Source organism: Argentina silus (assembly GCF_951799395.1).
Source record: "Argentina silus genome assembly, chromosome: 3".
Taxonomy (NCBI): Eukaryota; Metazoa; Chordata; class Actinopteri; order Argentiniformes; family Argentinidae; genus Argentina; species Argentina silus.
In genome coordinates, this window is record NC_139657.1 from 4,294,672 (window position 1) to 4,312,105 (window position 17,434).

The following is a 17,434-nucleotide window of genomic DNA, read 5'->3' on the forward strand; positions in this document are numbered from 1 at the left end:
CTCATTATTGTAGGATGTCTGCCATATTCCTCCTTGTCCTTGGTACATTGATGCTGATAGTTATTGACAATATAAAGGGTTTGGTTTGCTCCTAAACAGTAAAACTATTATTTTGTAATACTAAAAGTACAATTGGTCATGGCCTCATTGTGCCTTAAATATGTTTATTTATGTAAATTGAAAATTAAATTCTACAACTATAGTAGTCTAGTTAGGGTAACATAGTTAGGGTAACATACCCTAACTAGACTATGGTAGTCTAATTAGGGTAACATAGTTAGGGTAACATACCCTAACTAGACTATGGTAGTCTAATTAGGGTAACATAGTTAGGGTAACATGTTATACTATCATTGTTTAACCCTCAGGAGGAATCTACATGATACAAAGCCCTAAAAGCTCATGATGGTAGTTTGGTTTAACGGTATTGATTAATTATCTGAAATTACTATTTGAGATTAATGTTGAGACCTGGCTGGCTATCAGCTCTTTAGATTCAACCCAAAGCATAATAATTGCCTTATATGCAAAACATGCCCCATTCTGGCCCCTCCCACTCCTGGTCCCAGCACCACTATGAGGTCATGTCTCCTAGTGAATTCATCAAGTATGTGCAACACTAATAGCATGCAGGCGCAACCAAATTAAACTCGGACCAAAACACTCAAAACAATACAACTGAATTGTTAAAAGGGTTATAAACAAACAAAAAAAAACTCAGTGACACGGGATGCAACAAGAACTGTTTACTATCCATCAGGGTAAGAGCAAATAATATAAAAGTAATACACAAAAAAATCCTCTAAAACGTATTCTTCACTGAGACACGACCCCCTCGACATGGATATTACCCAACTGATCAGATCATGTTCTTATAGTATGTATCTATGTGTTTTATCCTGACCATGACAACGCATTTGACTTTGTCTCAAGTAATTATATAGTATATCTATCTAAATGTTATAGTACATGATACATCTCGAACACATACACAAGGGTACTAGGGCAAATTGGGTCAATTATAGAGAGCTGTGACACAACATGACCGACAACATGAAATATTGAATATAGCTGTCAAATGGACTGCAGTTCTTGTCTCCAAGTCTACAAAGCATTGCATGGCAAGCTGGACACAGTTGTAACATCAATAAACACACACACACACTGCGCCCTTTGTACACATGGCACAATGTTTGGTTTGATTCACAAATTCACCAAAACCACACGACTTACTACACATAGGAAACAAGCTTTTTTGTTCTGTTGTAACCTTTGCACGTACGACACACTAAGAACAAAGGCTTCAGTCAATCTAACTGAGTGCATATTAATGCAGATGATCATGGCCATGGCCAAAGTGACAGGATTATACTGGATAACTATGTAATTTTGCTGGTGCAATATTGTTTCATGGTAACATAATACTTTCATCAGGCGATGCCTATCACATTGCAACAGGCCCGTTTTGACTTAGGGTCACCCCTTTAGTGTACAGTACAAGTGGCTAAAAACTGAGGGCGTATCTGGGCTCTTTATAATTACTTTAGTTCATTTGATTCATTTTTATGTGGAAAACATATATGGTGAAAGCAGTGAGCACCGAGTCACATTCCACTGTCAGCAAATAGCACTCTGTGTAAAAATGCATTTCTTTGATGATCAAAATAAACACAGTAAAAGCCTTTGAAACCTTTTACCAATGACAAGGGAGAAACAATTAACAGAACTGGTTCACACTCTCTCATACATCATAGAAAATATACAGTAAATACAAGGTCTTTACAAAAATGTATTGGAGAAAAACAGAAAATGTCAAAGAAAATATTGAACATCACACAATCTGACGGGACAATTCACAGGTTTCAAAGTTACCAGCATTCATTTACATTATCTTCACATCTGTTTGAAGTCTAATACTGTATACACATTTTTGTAATATCCATCTATTATTTTAAGAATGTTTGAGCGTTAACTTATGATCAAGAGACACATAAGACAAAACAATTTTACTGCAATGAAACGATTGCAGAGATGCAGCTGTCTCTGTGTGTAAAGGTCGAGCCTCACAAAGCTCAGCCATTTTTTCCAGTTCAAAAGATGTTTTTTTTTAATATCAGTTATATTCTATGTTTTCCATAAATACCATATCACATCTACTCATGTACTAACGTTGACAGCCACATTATGTATTCACTCAAAGTCTAAAATACAGAAATCAGAGACATTATTGTAGTCATTTAAGCATTCGGTTTACATGGTTCACTTCAAGGATTTGTGAAAGGATTGACCAATGGGAATAAACATCCATAACATCTGACAATACTAAATCCACCTACGACAGCAAATATTTCCATTTCCAGTGGGACATTGGGAATACATGATGAAATTTCTATTCTTGCCTTCTGCCACTTAAAGAGGCATTTTGGTTAATTATATGGTTAATGTCTCGTGTTCAGTTGTACAGTATTGACTTGGAATGTTTCATCCTATGCAAACTTTAATACTAAATTGTGTGCTTCAATTGGTAGCATTAAACATCTACTAAACCTATAGTCAACAGAATAGTACAGCATATGCCTGCTCGAAACACTCTCCGAGGCGAGGCTGGTGGAGGCAGGAATCGGAGGACAGGCTCGAATGAGCCCGTCCTCCGATGTCGACCTCCACCAGCCTCCATTGCCCTCCATCATAACCTGAAATTGAAATTTTTTTAAAGAACTAAACACCCAGAATGGCTTATGTGGCAGACAAAGCCAAGTCGGACGACGCTCGGACGACGCTCGGACGATGCTAGGGAGTCTGACGTGTGCCTAAAGGTTATGGTAAAACAAGGTAGACGGCTATCGCGCCTTTCCTGAGAATCTAAGAAATACAAAATAAAATAATAATGTGAGAAATCCTTTTTAAAAGCGGTATCCTTGGTAACGACACGGTATTGTAAAAAGTATAAACAAAAAGCGTTGACGTCTTAGCTCACGCCAGAGACATGTAGTAAGTAAGTAAAAACATTAGTTTAATTAAACAAATACCAACAAAAAGTGGTCAAGCCTGTTGTGAGACTGTGTTACCTTGTATCCATCTTTTTTTGTTTGTTTTAACCCAATGAGCATTGCAGGGCAGTGAAGGTTGCTGGATGTACTTTGGGTGAAAAACGGGATGCTGCCGTATAGTGTTTGACACATGCAGCAGAGAAATAAATCTTATGTGGAATAAATTTGTCATCCTGATCTATGGGTACTGTATGGTTGATGGACTATGGAAGGGGATATGCGTGTGTTGTACTACATTATGTATTTGCAGGCAACAGTGTTATGTTATAACAGTGTTATGTTAGCAGGGTTGCTGTTACACTGAGGAAATAGTTAGTAGCTGCACTGCTGGGTAAGGAATTGAACTGTTTCCTTGTGTTGATGGTTTGAGCAGGTCAATCATTAATAACCATTAGATGATCTCCCTTAAAAATAACATTTTCATGAGGTCAAAGTTAGGTAGAAGTATCCAACCTATGTTTAATGATGCATTTCAAGCTAAATCAATGAATTATTTGACATTTTATCTTTAAAATCCCAGATATGGTGAATGGCACCTAATTCTTAGTTGTGTTATCATATGATCATCCCTTTCCGTCACCCTCACAGCCTCCCTGTCACCCGCCCTCCCGTGCCCTACATTGGGTCGTCGTAGTTGTAGGTTGGTGCTGCTGAGTACTGGGGCTGTTGTTGCTGCATGGCTCCCTGGGCCGCCCCCATGGCAGCCTGCTGGGCTGCCTCCTGGACATGGGGGTTCTTCCAGGCCCCAGTGGTCCATTCCTCCTGGGCTTTGGTCATGCTACCTCCACTTCCACGGTAGAAGTTGTGGACCTACACGAGTCAGAGAGAGAGAGATTGAGTGAGTGAGTGAGTGAGTGTGTGTGTGTGTGTGTGTGTGTGTGTGTGCGTGTGCGTGTGTGAGCAAGAGAGAGTGTCATATTGCCTGAAGTCAAAGTAAGGTCATAATAATATTCCCTTTATTCAAGACAGCATGTCCAAATCAGATCTCCTGTGACTATGCCCATCACTGTTCCTTAGAGTCCCATAGCTTACTGTACGTGGCTGAGGAAATGTACAGATGTGACTACCAAGGCAGACACTAAAAACTCAGATTAGGAAGTCAAGTTTGCAGAGTGAGTGGTTTTTAATCATCATTATGATTATGGTTTACTTTTGTTGAAGAGATACAGTGTATGCTTGTGTCGCTCGAGCGCTTTTCATTGAAAGTTGGTAGAGCATGGCGCTAACAACCCTTAGGTTGTGGGTTTGATTCCTGCTGGGGCCATATGTACCGAAATGTATGCACTCACTGCAATGTAAGTCGCTTTGGATAAAAGCGTCAGCTAAATGGAGTTTATTATTATATTATATTACGGTACCATGAACAGGCAATGGCATATGTGGTTAGTAGTTTCTGTTGCAGTTGCCTGTTCAAACTTTACACCTTTTTCTTTTTTTGTATACAATTCCTCATTCCATTCCATGAATTACAGTGAGCCTGTCCTCCGGTTTCTACCTCCATCAGCCTCCCCTGGCCTAAAGACCTCTATATCCCCACTACCCCCCGTACAAGTTTCTCTCCTGTATTTAAAAAAAAAAGTAATTCTTCCTTCTTCTAGCATTGTGACTGCCAATAGCCCCTGGTCCTAGCATAGATTCCTTTTTCTTATGATGGCTGATGGATAGATGATTCACTCACTTACACAAATGTGTTTGTTGTAAGTCGCTTTGGATAAAGGCGTCTGCTAAATGCCATAAATGTAAAATGTTGTACCTTGGTGAGGGCGATGGTGGACAGCACAGCCACGGCAGTGAACATGATGGTGGGGATCAGCATGACCACAGCTGAGCCAACGTTGGTGCTGAAGAAGGTGACGGTAGCCAGCCAGCCACTGGTGGAAACGGGGAAGAGAGCCAGAGAGTGTCCAGGGGTTAAGGACTGATTAATGATGATGATAAAATAATAACAATATAGCCAATACCCATGTTTTCTGTAACGATTTCTAGGGCATACTTGAAGGTAATTATCCCCAATGTTACATTTTGAAACAAAGCAACCCCTTATTAAAGTACATTTCTCCATCTCTGACATCAGAGGATTTGAGTTTTGCAAAGTAGAAGTTACAAGTTGCTCATTGTAATGCATGGGATGGAATTAGGAATGGTATCAAACACACGTCTTTGATACCATTCCTCATTCCATCCCATGCATTACAATGAGCCCGTCCTCCGATTCCTACCTCCACCAGCCTCCCCTGGTATCTAACCATGCATAGAATTATGCTGTAAACTCTTACCACACTCCCCAGCCTGGAATCCCTACTGTCTGGATGATGCTGATCACAACCTGGGCCATGAAGACAAAGAAGAACGCCATGAAGTTGAAAGAGCTATCAGTCCTGTGAAGAGAGAAAAGCACACTCAGTATAAAATCACGGAGGGCCCGCACACTCAGACGCTCCACCACAACGTACCTTTATTTACGGAAACTAAACAGACAATGTTTCCATCCTACAGTGTACAAGGATCTTCGTCAGGTCACTGGGAGAGGATACTCAAGACTTCTGTTATTGATTCAGCACAAGGGCAGAAGCTAAGTCATGAAGGGTGTGCTCAAAAAGCAATTGTACTCAAAAAGCAATTGGCTTACTTGAAGGCCTTGTAGATGGGCCGGAACCAGCACACGTAGGAGCAGGGGGTGAAGAGGATGAGCCAGAGAATGGCCATGCCGAAGTTGGTGGCCCCGCCCCCGCCGCACATCCATGCCAGGCAGCCAATTAGATTTACAGCCAGAGTGGCACTGTTCACTGTAAAGGCCACAGGTGTGGGAGGGGGAGGGGTGAGGGGCGGGGGAGGGGGGTGAGGGGCGGGGGTGAGGGTGGGGGAGGGGGTTAGGGGCGGGGGTGGGGGGGTTAGGTTTCCCATTCCATTTGGTCGTATTGGTCCTACTGCGGTTAAGTGTATATTGTCCCATACAACATAAAAGCTTTGATCTAGATCCAGCCAAAGTGAAGAAAACGCTAAACTAACGCTACTACCTAGTCAACACACAATACAAAGGCTAGGCTAAAAGGCACAAACTAATGAATAAGTAGCGTAAGTAATGAATTGCTATCACTTCTACAACTTTTTTCAGACAGGACTTACATTTATGCTTTTTCAAATACTCCCCAACCTGAGTGATAATGAAACAGGTTATGCAATTATCCATATTTACACTATTTACTACAACTAGTATTGTTGTCAAATCAAGTACACAGCAGAGGGAATGACAACTATAAACTAACTGATTGATAGAGACCAAAAACACAAAAACATTTGTAAAATGTTGGCTGGGTGCCAGTCTTTAATGATCTGCACAACTTGCTCTACCAGAATTCTTTTGTATTTAGTTCCCATAATATTTTGGGTAAAAACACAGGGGCGATGGGGTAAACTATTAATGTTGTGAGGCAGGCAAGCAGTTTTATCACACTGAATCTGAAAATGCTCTGAGGTGGACCATAACTAAATAGAAACCAGAGTCAACAAGCCAGAGAGTAATGTATTTGTTAGATGTCTGGAGATTTGATTAGTCAATCCTAGCAACACTCACAGATCCATAGGTAGTAAAGCCTCTTGCACATGGTGCGCCGGTTGTCTGGGATATCGTTGAAGTCTTGATGAAAGCATGGCCTCAAAGGGATGAACCGAGGCAGCGGAGGGAAATTGTTTTCTGTGGTGGAAGAACACAGATGCTTTACATCGCTGTTCAGATTACTGGTCATTTCCCTAATAGTCAAACTGTGAATTAAGGTAAAAAAAAAAAGAAAAATCCTATCCTTTAATTATCATTTAACCTTATCAAGCCCATACATAGAGTCAGAGTTTACCATGATTTACAAACATGATGTGAAGCAATCGGTTCCATGCCTACCATACTGTAATTACATAATGAGTAGTAATAAAAGGCCTAATTCATATCCATGTTATGTTGAGAAAGGGCTATGCTGGGACTTAAGGAAGGGCTGTGCTTACCTGCCATGGTGACAATTTAATATATTCTTCCACTGTGGATATTATCCAAACACCTTTAGGTCAGTTTAGCCTTGGAGAAAGAACTGCAAAGAACATAAGCCGTATAAGTACTTCAGTAAGAGAAATAAATCGCTTCAGATGATTCAATGCGTGGTCTAATAATCAAACATTTCCATGAAATTACATTAAAAACGATCGCTCTTCCACTACCCCCTTCGTTGAAATATGGAATTACCATGTAACATTTTAAATCATTTCGACAGTCCATGACTATAAGAAACTGTGCGGCCTACAATCCTGCAATCTGACAGCCGGTTTAACGGATAATGCCATTACCGGGGGATCAATTGTGTAGGCCTGGGTACCACAAACAAATATACTTTATATGTGCGACGGTGGAACTCAAGAATACTGCACGTAGCAGTCTATTGACAACAATTATGTTTCAATTCGCCATTTGATAAATTCCTTTACAACGAATGGACATACAAATCCGACATAGGCTTCACAGAGGTTGAGGCATCCAATATGAAGGGCATTTTTTTCTGTAGGCTATTTATCTTTGGCCACTAAAATAAACCACCAAAGCAGACTGACCATAAACGAGTAGAGACCATCAATGTTAAATGCAATGATGATAGTCCTATATTTTTTCCTATCTATTCAGATGTCCATTCATTTAGAATGATGGGAAGGATGCTGCCCCCATTTGCAGCATCGTGATCACTGTCTATGGAGAAAGCGCCCTTCAAGAGGAATACGACATGATTATGTTTTTTCAGCTGAATGCAAAATACAAGCCCTCGTACCTTAGGCTACCGCAACGTTCTTATGCACAGATACTATTTATTCACAGGATTGCACAAAACGCCTGCTCGTGCGTTTAAATCAAAATGAATGAAATAACAGTCATAGATTCTGCTAAAATGTAGGCTATGTCTTACCTTCTTTTTTTTATGCAGGAATGTTGTTACAATGCAACGCCTTTGAATTGCATTCTATAAATCGCTCGTCATTAAACACGACATGCGTTCATAAGAGCAGGCCCATAGAGGTATATTATTATCAATTCGATTAATTTAGAAATTCCTCACCGAAGGCTTGGGAGTACAACAATCACGTGACGTCACGTTTCTCCTCTTTACGCACATCCCCGTCCTACTAGGAATGGGTTGAGGAAGCTGATTTGCTCGCGTGGAAACGACCAACAAGAAAAGCGCTTACTTGCGATATTTGACTCCCTCGCCCTTAACTCCACCCTTTCCTGCCCCTCGGCAGCTCCGTGGACCGCGGCGGCGGCGCTGTCATAAGCGATTATCAAGACCTTTGACCACTGTCATCGGGTTTACGATTTTTAAGTACGTGTAGTCAAGTCCTGAGCACTTAGAAAACCTGCGACATAGTTTTCAGAAATGTCAAAACGATTGATCTTTCATTTTCTATCATTTTAAGCAAGGATCGAAATGAGGGCTGTGGTAAAGGACCGGTATGGTTTAAACATTTTATTGACGAGGCGACTGGGAGAATATTGACACATCAACTATCATCGAGGCTGCTCCGCTGTAAACGTTTATGGGATGCGTCATTTTCCCGCGCCAGCTTGTCTGTTGTTGTGTGGTCGACGCAGCCTTTATATACCGTTTCAGGCTCATGTAAAACCGCAGCCCACATCCACACTACAGCTACATGATTTAGCAGTATCTAATGGCCTTCTGCCAGCTAGATGTAGGCCTATCTGTAGAATATCTAATGAAGATGGATAAACAAGACTTACTGATAAGAGTGAGATGTGTAAATTATACCAGAGGCAGATTATAGGCTAGAGCCAGGGCAGATAATCATGACAATGTCCAGCAAAACGTTCAAGATTGCTAAAAAAAAATCTCTGATAGCTCAGCAACCTTAGGCCAACTAAGTAATCATTCATGATTTGCATTGCCTCAATTATCAATGTTAACTAATGCAGCAAATAGCCCAAGCTTGGCCTGCACAGCAGAGAGATATGTGGTTGCAGTTCAGTGAAAACACTTAATTTCATGAAAGCAGGAGATGGATTTGGGGGGGTTTTCTCCTCCCCACTCCTGTCCTGTCCTGTCCTGTCCTCTCCTCTCCTGTCCTGTCCTGTCCTCTCCTCTCCTCAATAGTCTAAAATAGCCTTATCTCCTCTCCTCTTCTCCATGTCTCCTTCCCTCCATCAGCAATGACATCACAGAAGTATCCAGGTGTAATTCCTGGTCGGCCTCATCCATATTGCTGTCACCCATCCTGAAGGTGAGGCCATTTAAGACTATTGAGCAGGGGAGGCTGGTGGAGGTAGAAATCGGAGGACAGGCTCAGAGAGAGAGAAAGAAAGAGAGAGAGAGGGGGTTGTGTGTATGTGTGTGCGTCAGTGTGTGTGGGTGTTTGTGCATGGGTATGTGTATGTGGGTCTCTTCCCATCACTTCCGGCCTGTTTCTCTCTCTCTGAGACCTGCACCACACACACGTGAGCACACACACACACGTGAGCACACACGCATGCACACAAACTCATAGACACACACACGCACGCACGCGCACACACACACACACACACACACTGATACACACACAGCTACTCTATACTCCTCACCAGAGAGAGACAGAGAGAGAGAGGACTCAATTGGACTGCACCAATGGAAGGATCAGTTACAGCTATCACAGCTTAAATTTTATAGCAATAGTATGAGATTTTGTTTTGTTTTAGGTTTCAAGCCATATTCTCTCAAGAAGCGACCCAGTGAACAAAACCAAATGAAAATGTGTTCAACCGGGCATCCAAGTGGTACTGATCCTATTCCAACACACTGCCACCATAGTGACTGGTTCCCATAGTGACTGGTTCCCATAGTGAAGTCCTGCTATTCTCACAGGACACGCCACACTATTTCATAAAACTTCACATTTCATAAAAGTCTCGGCCTCGTAGCAGATGTCCTATGCCCACATGCACTGCGTCCAAGGAATCAATAGGCCTATATGACACCGGCACAGCCCACTTTTCTAGAGGTATTCCATCAATAGATTGGGACAATTCTCACCACCCAGTTTCTGAACGAGGCAGGCAGACTGAGGTGATCTTTATAGGTAGACTCTGGGATATGACATCATAGCAAAAAGCATGGGGCGACGCTGCCAGCGACTTTTACAAAAGAAAATTGAGATGCAACAGACTAGAGAAGTCTTGTCCACAGCACTCGACCTAGTCTGGACTAGTCAGCACTGGACCTAGTCTGTATAATACATTTTTTAAAAAGAAGGCTAAAAATAAAGCCCATTGAAAATGAAACAATTACTTCTCTGCTGACCACGTATGTGACTTAAATGAGACTGAATTACAGAAACAAATCAGTCTGACACAGAGCATAACAGTTGTACTTATTCTATTTGTAGATAGATGTGTGAAGGAATGTGTTATCAGAGAATGCGATTGGCTGATTGTTGTAAGGCAAATCGTGATGCGGTTTGAGGTAATGTAGTAGGCCAGGATGTGCCGGAAGAAACAACATACTTTTTAATATAATTATTTCAGATGAAAAACCTCCTTCATTATCAAATTATTTGGTATTCATAACAGTAACAAAATAAACGTATGAACATTGACACACAATTAAATAAATATCGAGATTTTTTTTTTGCCCAGGCGAAGATGTCTGACCAAAATCGAGAGCTACGTCATCATTCCATGTCCGGATGTATCTGTACTATGGTTGAGGGGCTCACTGAGTAGGTTGTTTGTGTACATTTAATGTCACCCTATCAGCTAAGTAATGATACTAATGCAGATACTGGCACCACGGAGACAGTGTCGCATGGCTTGTCTGACATGTTTGCTTTCGAGCTATCATTCGGAGTAGCGTGTGTATTGCTTGTGTAGTGTGGCAAATAACTTTTTTTAATGTTCTTGTCAGAGCTAGCTCCAGCTGTTAGCTCTCTCGTGACGTGTATGTTGTTGCCCGTCAGTCCTGGCTACGTGCAGGGTTTCGGCCCAGGTGTGTGTGATATCTGGTCTAGGCTCGCTATGGACTAGCCTCGCAAACGAGGTTATCACTCAGTCATCGCACAGCTAATGATGCCTCGTAGACGAGACTGAGTGAGACTCTTGAAAGAGCTTGCAGCTAATGCCAAGTCGAGATTAGCTGGAGCAGTCTCGTTTACCGGGCCTGGGTTCCTACAGTCCTTATTGGGATCATATATAGGGGTCTCTCCATTTTTGAAACCCCCTGGTAACGTCAAACTGCTATTGATCTTATCTCATTTGTTTCCAGCGTTGGGAATGCAGCCGCCACTCCCACCCGACACCGTCAGGGAGCTTGTGTGCTCCTGCCTTCATAGAGACCCGGTCGCCGCAGACCTCCGCTGCAGCCTTTTCGTAGCTGCTGCCCAGAACTATAAACGGGATTCCCTGCTGAGACCCTTTCCCCCAAGATACATAGGTGGAGACTGCAAGGAGTTTGATGAGCTGGTGAGAAACTAGACCGAACACTGTCATTTTCAATATTAAAGGAGCAAACACTTGAATTAAACAATTAACTTAAACATTCAGATGCAGGAAACTGAAGCAATTATTTGAACATAGTTTTTTGTTGTTGTTGTTCAGCATCATTGTGTAGCACACCTGTCACTTTGAGCTGGTTGTCAATGTTGTCAATGCTACCAGAGCCATTGGTCTCCTGAATGAGTTCTGCTTCCCTTCCCTCAGCTGACAGACGTGAGCTCTTTGCCTGGTGTGAGGGAGCTGGTGAGGTTGAAGCCCGGGGATGGAGACCACCATCTGGCACTTATACACTGGATTCTGTCGTCGAAAAGCTTCGCTGTGAAGACGTTGCAGAAAGATGAGGTAAAGGCAGACACGTTATTATCACTTTGTATTGTCACTAAATATCTCTATTGTAGTTTTTGACTTTGCAGAAAGATGAGGTAAAGGCAGACACATTATTATCACTTTGTATTGTCACTAAATATCTCTATTGTAGTTTTTGTCAAAAAATGATTGTTTGACATCCCAGTCTGCCGAGTATGACAGTCCTGTCCCTTTCTCTGCTCCCCTCTTTTTGCTAAAAATCCACCAGTATGCCAAACTTTGTAACCTGACGGAGAGTGAGGGGATCTCAACACCAGTCCCAGACTTCCTGTTTGAGTTGGAGTACTGCGACCAGATGAATGCTAAGTTTGAGAAGACGAGGGCAGGGCGGGACCTCTTCTATGCGTTCCATGGCAGCCGTCTGGAGAACTTCCACTCCATCATTCACAACGGCCTACACTGCCACCTCAACAAGGTTAGTGCAGCATGTTTTACACAGTGATTGTAATGTTTGATCACATTAAAAAAAAGAATCAAGGTACTTGTTAGACTGACAGATGGTTCTCTCTGATGGCTTTCCCGTAGACCTCGCTGTTTGGAGAGGGTACATACCTCACCAGTGATCTCAGCATGGCTGTCCTTTACAGTCCCCATGGCAACGGGTGGCGTGAAAGTCTCCTGGGACCACTGCTAAGTTGCATTGCCATGTGTGAAGTCATTGACCACCCAGATGTGAAGTGCCAGGTGAAGAGGAAAGGTAAGTTGGCACCAAATCTAAATCTTAAAGGTCCAGTATGTAACATTCTAGCTTTCTAAAAGCTTCCAAATGGTTGTAATGACTATGTTTAACCGGTAGTGGTCAGGGAATGAGATGTACGTACCTGCTATGTTTTAAACAGATTCAGACAATGTTTTAATTGCATATTCTGGTTATTCAGTCATTTCTTTTAACTGGTTTCAGATTCTGAGACCATTGACCATCAGCGCTCAAGGGCAAGGAACAGTGAAGGAGGGGAAGTACCTCAGAAGTACTTTGTGGTCACCAACAATCAGCTGCTCAGAGTCAAGTACCTGCTGGTTTACTCTCAGAGACGACACCTCTCCAGGTGAGTCACTCACTACCTGTATGGCAGTTAGATATCAGAGGACGGGCTCATTGTAATGGACGGTATGAGGAATGGTATGCATTACAATGAGCCCATCCTCTGATTTCTACCTCCACCAGCCTCCCATGCTGCGTGGATGGGGCTGTATAAACAGTTTATACAGTTTACTGGATACAGTTTTGATATTTAATCATTTACTCGTACATCGCTGCCCCCTAGTGGTATCTTATAGTTTAGCAGAACAATGGTAGAAGGTGCCGGAATTAACTTTTCTGTGGCATGTTATCAACCGCTTCAGAGTTCAATCTAATTACTGCACATACCTTTGCTGTTCTGTACAGTTTGCTGTATGAGAGCTGATCCCTGTAGTATTCTACCTTCATCATAAAGCCCTCCGACGGTGCCAAAGGAATTGGCATGAGATATAATTATCCTTAATTAGGTTATCCAGAAGTCTTTGTTTTGTTTTGTTTGTGGATTTAATGCTTTGACTGATGTCATTTCAGACATTCTCCCGGCACTTCATGGTTGGTGCGACACCATTTTGCCCTCATGATGAGCCTCTACCTGCTGCTGCTCATATTCATCGGTGCCTTCAACTCCACCACATTCCTGTCCTTCTGGCACAGATTGTTCCGGTGACAGGACAGCAAACATGGACCATTCTTCTCATCCATTGTGCCTTCCATAACACAGAGATGGACAATCAGACTGGATACCTCAGCAAAGAGGACACACTATGCACCTTAACACCATTTTCATTTCATAATATTCCAACCGTGTGTGTGTGTGTGTGTGTGTGTGTGTGTGTGTGTGTGTGTGTGTGTGTGTGTGTGTGTGTGTGTGTGTGTGTGTGTGTGTGTGTGTGTGTGTGTGTGTGTGTGTGTGTGTGTGTGTGTGTGTATAGACACGGTTATCCCTGCTACAAGCTCTGCGCTGTATAACTGCAGACTCTATTTGCTTTAGGTAAATGTCACAGTTTTTACATGAAGATTTGATTTTAAGCCATTTCCCATTGTTGAAAAGAGATATGTCTATTCACAATTGTGGACTAAGCAGAATATTTATGTTCACAATTCATACTCAAGTATGGTATCTTAACAGCACTTACACAATGTGCTTGTGCAACAAGTAGCTAGACATGGGACAGTTTTTGTGGTTAGGTAAACAGCCTATCAGGTGAATGCTGTTTCCTGTGTGGATTCTGTCTCTCTCTGGGGATCCTGTCCTCCCAACCAAACCGGTAACTAATGTTACTAACTGATACACAGTAAACTGTAAACTCAGTGTTGGGATCTCAGCACAATCTTCTGTTGTTGGTGGATACTGCTAAGATGGTGGCATTTATCAATATTAGACGAATGAGTGCTCTGTCAGTATGCAGGAATAGGTTATGGCATAGCTTGGATGTTAGGATCTGGTGAGCCATGTTCCCATTGGGCGGCATTAAATGTCTGTCAACTCGTATTCTGAATGTAATCCATGTATATGTATTACTTTTTAAAATGTCATCTTGTGTTTTGTCACCCCATAGTTGGACCAGTTGGACCAGTGGAGTGCTTTCCATGGTTTTGGGTTAACATATGCTTTGCTATAAATGTGGGTCTTGAACTATAATCTCAATCACAGTCATTGATGTAAGTTAAAGATTGTTTAAAAGTCTACGTATTTAAAGAGAGCCAGTGTCCTCCGTAGGTATCTGGAGAGTACTGTATAGGCAAAATGGTAGTTTGGCTCTACACTCTAGTAATGTGGATTTGAGATCAAATGATGAATATGAGGCAACCGTACAGAATGCCATGTTTATGTGAGGTTATGTTCATGCACATCTGTTGTATCATTTAGAAATACAAGCATGTTATAAAAAAGAAGATTATTAAAACCAATAAAAGGCTATACTTTAGCCTCATATTTCATCTTTTGGTGTCAAATCTAAATTGCTGGAGTAAGAAGCCTTATTTTGGTTTAGGGCACTGTATGATATCGCTGTTTTCTGCTTGTGCTTTCCTTAAAGAAGTATTCATCAGATGTTTCCATATATTTCTTGGTACAGGATGGCCAGTGACATCTGTTTTCATATCACATTAAAGGTTATTTTGTATCCCTTATATTAGTCAATAAATCTTAATCAAAACGACTATATTTGTGTGTTTTCCTTTCTTGAGATGTCACTCTACTCTTTCCCAGTGCTTTTATCATAAAACATATAAGTAGGCAAATACTAGTGTGGTAACTGTGCGTTGTGAGACTGCTTGAAAGGTTCCTACCAATAATATAGAATTTAGTTTCTAGTGGTGCATTTTTATGACGATTCCAGAAATACTTCATTAGTAATGTTTGAATCATAATTTATAGTACCAAAAATACCATGTTGGAAATTAAAATGGTAATTACGTAGTAATAACCTATGAATTACTAGTTTATTTATTTGGAGCTCATTATAACAAGCACCACTATAGGTGCCACTTGGTACCAAGCAGATGCCAATTGTGTATAATTATTTAAAGTACGTGCCAGAAAGTACCTACAGTAGTACCACAGAACTTCCTAATCATAGGTAAAGACAAGTGTAAATAGTGCTATAAAAATGTTTACCAACATAAAAATTACTAATATAATAAAGGTCATGTTTAACTTTTCTTCTCTTTTCTGTAAACAATGGCTTGAGTGTAGTTAGTGTGAGATGAGGATGTTGCCCTGAGTGAAGAATCATAAAATCTGTGACACTCCTGTCTGTAACTTTCAGTGCTACTCTTACCGGATTGTGTGTCCCTCTTCCTCTATATACTCAAACTTTAGAGCTGTCTGTCTCCAGGACTCATTTATGGCAGTTGGCACCCTGAATGTGCCTTCTTATCCATTGTTATTATCAGTAAAAAACAACAGGAAAAATATATGGGGCTGATAAGACAGGCGGCTCTGCTTTGTAGATGTTACAGTCAATGAGTACTGAATTCTCAGTAAAAATTAAATTGAACAAATCTTTTAGTTTTTGCTGAAGTTCCTGAGGATAACTGACCCAATACATTAGTTTGTGGAAGCCTGTTGTGTAATCCTCTCTCGAATTACATGTTTATTTATTTACCGAAAACATTTTGTAAGGGGATTTAATTTGATATGATACAATTAACTTTTCCTCAAGAAATGTTCTAGTTTGTGTGCAGTTTTGCAGAACCTTCTTGCGTTTTAGTTCTCATTAAGAGTAGAAAACAAACATCAATAGAAACGCATACTCTCTCTTCCTCTTCTTGTGTGTGGGTGTGTTTGTGTCAACAACAAAAAAAACCTTGACTTTAATATGGTACATTGTGGATGTGCCTGTACGTTATTTTTTTTCAATTTTTTTCTGTCCTCTCACTGTGTGCAGATTTACTAAATGTTTGCATTAACACACACAGTGCACCGGTTATTCTCACTGAAGTAGCCTAGAGTACAACAACAGCAGCAATAGATATCAAAGCTAATTGACATAAACTCTTTTGTCACACTTTATTTTAAGATTTTGCTTTAAGTCTGAACCTTTATTTATAATTTAATTCATACTCAACATTGATGCATTTTATGCTCTCTGATGGTGCACTCTATCATTAACCGTAACTCTTATGATTATTTAACTGTTCTTTAATGAACAGTAAAGTTGTCTCTGATTCTGTGTGAACATTGCATGAAGGGGCAGTGCATCTTATTCATTCTTATCACCTGATGTAGTTTGGCTTCAGAGGGATGAGAAAATCAGAAGCCCTGATATGATGATTGTAACTGTGATAGCTCAGATTGTGGCTGATAGCTTGGCTGCTATGAAGTGAACCATTGTTTGGCGTGCAAAAATGTGTACGTGTGAAAGAATTACAAAGGTTTTTGCCCTGATTAACTACTTATTCTGAAGAAACACCTTTATGCAAACAAGACATCCAAAGGACAGAGAACAAACCTGCCTATTGTTGGTTCAGCTTAAGTCTAACCTTCTACTTGTTCCATTATGGCAGGCTCATAAAGTATCTGTTATTCAGTAACCATCAGGTGTAGGTGACTGCCTCAGGTGCACACTGCTTGCTGGAGGGGATTTGAGAGTTGTTCACCTAACCATCCCCTATATTCACCCTTATCAATCAATGTAGTGCTAAGGAGGTCACCCAGATCAATAGTGTTATTAGCACCCAAAACGATTCTTAACATAAGCAGGGTAGGTAAGGATGACAAATATCTAGACAACTGTATGAATCACAGTGCTATTTGACATATGCAAGTAGTCCATATAAGGCAGATTGCATTCACACAATAAGAAATTGTTTTATTTATGTATTTATTTATTTAACGTAATGAAGTAATTGACAACAAATTATCTTTTACAATAATTACCTGGTTGGTCAAGGAGTGAACATTTGATACAAATGAAAGGACAAAGTAATTAAGAACTGTACAACACTTTAAAAACACAGATAGTGCAAATCACTGCCAGC

The 17,434-nt window shown here is 41.0% G+C and overlaps 2 protein-coding genes across 5 annotated transcripts; one reads left to right on the top strand and one right to left on the bottom strand.

The window, feature by feature from the left end:
• Positions 1-1,679: 1,679 nt before the first annotated feature.
• On the bottom strand, positions 1,680-8,173 carry scamp5a (secretory carrier membrane protein 5a). Of its 2 annotated transcripts, none has more exons than XM_083666948.1 (7): positions 8,141-8,173; positions 7,047-7,129; positions 6,625-6,744; positions 5,680-5,836; positions 5,327-5,428; positions 4,804-4,921; positions 1,680-3,860 (listed from the first exon to the last, which is right to left on the bottom strand). In XM_083666948.1, the coding sequence occupies exons 2-7, from the start codon at positions 7,051-7,053 to the stop codon at positions 3,666-3,668; spliced, it is 699 nt and encodes a 232-aa protein (XP_083523074.1). In that variant the 5' UTR covers positions 7,054-7,129; positions 8,141-8,173; the 3' UTR covers positions 1,680-3,665. The 2 variants fall into 2 exon arrangements, with proteins under 2 accessions (XP_083523074.1, XP_083523073.1); XM_083666947.1 differs by lacking the exon at positions 8,141-8,173 and adding an exon at positions 7,991-8,126.
• Positions 8,174-8,345: 172 nt separating this feature from the next.
• Positions 8,346-13,750, top strand: parp16 (poly (ADP-ribose) polymerase family, member 16). Of its 3 annotated transcripts, none has more exons than XM_083665980.1 (8): positions 8,346-8,404; positions 9,245-9,317; positions 11,333-11,529; positions 11,767-11,904; positions 12,137-12,343; positions 12,454-12,625; positions 12,830-12,974; positions 13,481-13,750. In XM_083665980.1, the coding sequence occupies exons 3-8, from the start codon at positions 11,341-11,343 to the stop codon at positions 13,614-13,616; spliced, it is 987 nt and encodes a 328-aa protein (XP_083522106.1). In that variant the 5' UTR covers positions 8,346-8,404; positions 9,245-9,317; positions 11,333-11,340; the 3' UTR covers positions 13,617-13,750. The 3 variants fall into 3 exon arrangements, with proteins under 3 accessions (XP_083522106.1, XP_083522105.1, XP_083522104.1); XM_083665979.1 differs by lacking the exon at positions 8,346-8,404 and adding an exon at positions 10,708-10,790 and having other exon boundaries at positions 9,217-9,317; XM_083665978.1 differs by lacking the exons at positions 8,346-8,404; positions 9,245-9,317 and adding an exon at positions 10,814-11,056.
• The last annotated feature ends 3,684 nt before the right edge of the window (positions 13,751-17,434 follow it).

Coding starts and splice junctions, on each gene's coding strand:
- parp16 (XM_083665978.1), top strand. CDS start 10,963: ATGTTCTTGTCAGAGCTAGCTCCAGCTGTTAGCTCTCTCGTGACGTGT. Junction 11,530..11,766: donor GCAAGGAGTTTGATGAGCTG/GTGAGAAACTAG, acceptor CCCTTCCCTCAG/CTGACAGACGTGAGCTCTTT. Junction 12,975..13,480: donor CAGAGACGACACCTCTCCAG/GTGAGTCACTCA, acceptor ATGTCATTTCAG/ACATTCTCCCGGCACTTCAT.
- scamp5a (XM_083666948.1), bottom strand. Junction 5,429..5,679: donor CCCATCTACAAGGCCTTCAA/GTAAGCCAATTG, acceptor CTCTCTTCACAG/GACTGATAGCTCTTTCAACT. Junction 3,861..4,803: donor CCACCATCGCCCTCACCAAG/GTACAACATTTT, acceptor TGACTCGTGTAG/GTCCACAACTTCTACCGTGG.